The sequence below is a fragment of the Penaeus monodon genome, chromosome 34 (genome assembly GCF_015228065.2).
Source record: "Penaeus monodon isolate SGIC_2016 chromosome 34, NSTDA_Pmon_1, whole genome shotgun sequence".
Taxonomy (NCBI): Eukaryota; Metazoa; Arthropoda; class Malacostraca; order Decapoda; family Penaeidae; genus Penaeus; species Penaeus monodon.
Genome location: NC_051419.1, coordinates 25,751,508 through 25,754,686, shown reverse-complemented (window position 1 = coordinate 25,754,686; position 3,179 = coordinate 25,751,508). Strand labels below are relative to the sequence as shown.

General features: G+C 43.6%; 1 protein-coding gene across 1 annotated transcript in view; it reads right to left on the bottom strand.

The window, feature by feature from the left end:
• LOC119594660 (ATP synthase subunit alpha, mitochondrial-like) overlaps window positions 1-3,179 on the bottom strand; it is a 7,353-nt gene that overhangs the window by 806 nt on the left and 3,368 nt on the right. Inside the window, exons 2-7 of the mRNA XM_037943710.1 lie at window positions 2,259-2,364; window positions 1,835-1,963; window positions 1,486-1,681; window positions 1,047-1,339; window positions 449-933; window positions 122-266 (exon numbers count right to left, since the gene is read on the bottom strand). Coding sequence (XP_037799638.1) covers window positions 122-266; window positions 449-933; window positions 1,047-1,339; window positions 1,486-1,681; window positions 1,835-1,963; window positions 2,259-2,364 — 1,354 coding nt within the window. The remainder of the gene's footprint in view (window positions 1-121; window positions 267-448; window positions 934-1,046; window positions 1,340-1,485; window positions 1,682-1,834; window positions 1,964-2,258; window positions 2,365-3,179) is intronic.

Genomic DNA, 3,179 nt, shown 5'->3' with positions numbered 1-3,179 from the left:
TCTCAAGCAATTTTTACAAAAATCAACCGCTTCCAGATTTTCAATTATATATCAATGCATTCCTAGATGTTAAATTTTCACCATTCCTGCACCTAGTACATATGACCCACATCTTCCTTACCATACTGTCCCTGCTTCAGGAGCTCAGTAAGACGAACACCACGATTAAGGAGCTGTTGGGTGGAGGCATCCAAGTCAGAACCGAACTGGGCAAAGGCAGCGACCTCACGGTACTGGGCCAATTCCAGCTTCATGGAACCTGCAACCTGTTTCAGAGGAAAAATTACCACAATCAGAAGACAGTAAATGAAGTTAAGTTGGAACTACTTTAATGTACACTACTAATGGGTCAATTTTCCCTAAATGCCACACTAAAGGGACAACTTGTATAAAAATAATTCTTTGTGGCCAAGTTTCATTTGAAATTCCACTCAAAATAGTTGCATACCTGCTTCATGGCCTTGGTCTGGGCAGCTGATCCTACACGGGATACAGACAGACCGACGTTGATGGCAGGACGAATACCCTTGTAGAAAAGCTCAGTCTCCAAGAAGATCTGTCCATCAGTGATGGAAATCACGTTAGTGGGAATGTAGGCAGACACATCACCAGCCTGGGTCTCAATGACGGGCAGGGCAGTGAGAGAGCCACCTCCATTGGTGTCGTTCATCTTGGCAGCACGCTCAAGGAGACGGGAGTGAAGGTAGAACACATCACCAGGGTAGGCCTCACGACCGGGAGGACGACGCAGCAGCAGGGACATCTGACGGTAGGCCACGGCCTGCTTAGACAGATCGTCATAGATGATCAAGGCGTGCTTGCCATTGTCACGGAAGAATTCTCCCATGGCACAGCCAGAGTAGGGGGCCAGATACTGCAGGGGAGCAGCATCAGAGGCAGTGGCAGACACCACAATGGTGTACTTCATGGCATCTGAAAAAAATTGAAACGTTAAGTCAAGCTATTTGTAACAGTTTGAAACAAGACCCGAATTTCATTCAATTACACAAATAATTAACAAGGATTTAGGTATACACATCCCTTACCAGCATCAGTGAGCCTCTTCACAATCTGGGCCACAGTGGACCTCTTCTGGCCAATAGCAACATAGATACAGTACAGTTTCTTCTTCTCCTCAGCAGCATCGTTGAATCGCTTCTGGTTGATGATGGTGTCGATGGCAATGGCAGTCTTGCCGGTCTGACGATCACCAATGATCAACTCTCGCTGGCCACGACCAATAGGGACAAGAGAGTCGACAGCCTTGATGCCAGTCTGCATGGGCTCCCTCACAGAGATACGAGGGATGATACCAGGGGCCTTCACACCCACACGAGCCCTGCAGAAGATAAATTTATATTATCTTTTATAACCATTTGTAGTCTTTACTGATTATAGTGATACTGGTCTATTCTGCATAATCAACAGCAAATATGTATTATCTAACACTTGAGAAAGGAACAGTCAATCAAAATCATAGCTCACCTCAGGCCACCAGTGATGGGACCCTTGCCGTCAATGGGGTTACCCAGAGCATCCACAACACGGCCCAGGATGGCCTCACCAACAGGCACGTCCACAATGGCACCAGTACGCTTCACGATATCACCCTCACGGATAAGCTTGTCGTTACCGAACACGACAACACCAACATTATCAGGCTCCAAGTTGAGGGCCATACCTATGGGTAAAGTAGAGGGAGTTCTGTATTAAGAAGTTGCCAAGCATCAAGCCATCATTTATTTCAAATCCCATGACAAAAGCTAGACATGAAAACCTAAAATAAACAGATTTACTAAGTGCACCCATATACCAATACAAAAGCCATACAAACCCTTCAGTCCAGAGGAGAACTCCACCATCTCCTCAGCCTGGATGTTCTTCAAGCCATAGACACGGGCAATACCGTCACCAATGCTCAGCACACGTCCTGTCTCTTCCAGGTTGGACTTGGGAGCAGCACCTGAGGACCATTACAAAGAATTTTCAGTTGGGTCATATCCAGATTACTGGGACATTTCCTATATAGCCACACTCAAACTGATATGTATGATCTAATTAAAGTTTAAATCAATAGATTCTAAGTTGCCATTTATAGAATCGGCATAAAAGAAAAGGCAATTTAAAATTTGACTAATAATTTATTAGCATTAAACCCAGTGTTCCATTAATTACACTAGCCATTTTAAGAATATAAAAAATCCCTTCTTCCTACTTCATTATTCAATAATTCCTAGACTAGGTAACAAGGAACCTACCCAGGATGCGCTCCTCAAGGATGGTAGACACTTCAGCCGAGGACACCACATTGCTGGTGGAGAACTTGCGGGACACAATGGCCGCAGCTGGGAGGACCTTTGCGACCTGGAAACAGAAGAATTAGAATACAAGGTAATATAATGGTAAGAACACCAACAAACTAATGGAAAACCTTGAAAATTATGCATGCATCCACCTAATGGAGAGGCAAAACAAACACTCAGATTAGCACAAAAAGTAGCCTTTTTGAATTCTACAAGCAAACTTTAAAATGTAATGGAAAACTTTCTTGGTGTGCATGTCTAAATATTGGATGACACTTTCTAATGGCTAAAGGAACCATAGCAGGGAATCATGGGGAGCAAGGGAGGCTAGGTTCAGAACTTTATTCAGAGTCGCAAGCCAAAATGTGATAACCATATTTTAAAAATGTAACTATTGATACACGGAAACAATACTCATATTCAATTGCTTCTATTGCATATTCCATCATCAAGTGTCTCTAACATAGTCATTTCACGTAAAAACAGAAGTTCCATACTCATCCTTGCTTTCCCTAAATAATTAAGAAACTAGGTAAGTTCCTCACGCAAGGAAGTCCCTTGCCGTTCTTTTTAATCTGCTAAAACACTTCAAAAAACTAGTACTATGGTGCAAGTACAATGTCTTATTGGTGATATTGGAGAAAATTGATAAGGGTGAAAAGATATCAGGGCATTGCTACCAGCATTGGTGACTCCTGGCTCGGCAACTCCAGCAGCATTCTCCCACCGCAATCTTTGAATCTGGTGACTGCTTCAGCAAGTGGGCCTTCCACTTGTCTTCCACGTACCCTCTGAATGACCCTACAACGACCATCCAGGAACAGCCAATGCATGAGAAGTGATTTCATACAACTACAGTCTTGTGTTCATGAGTTC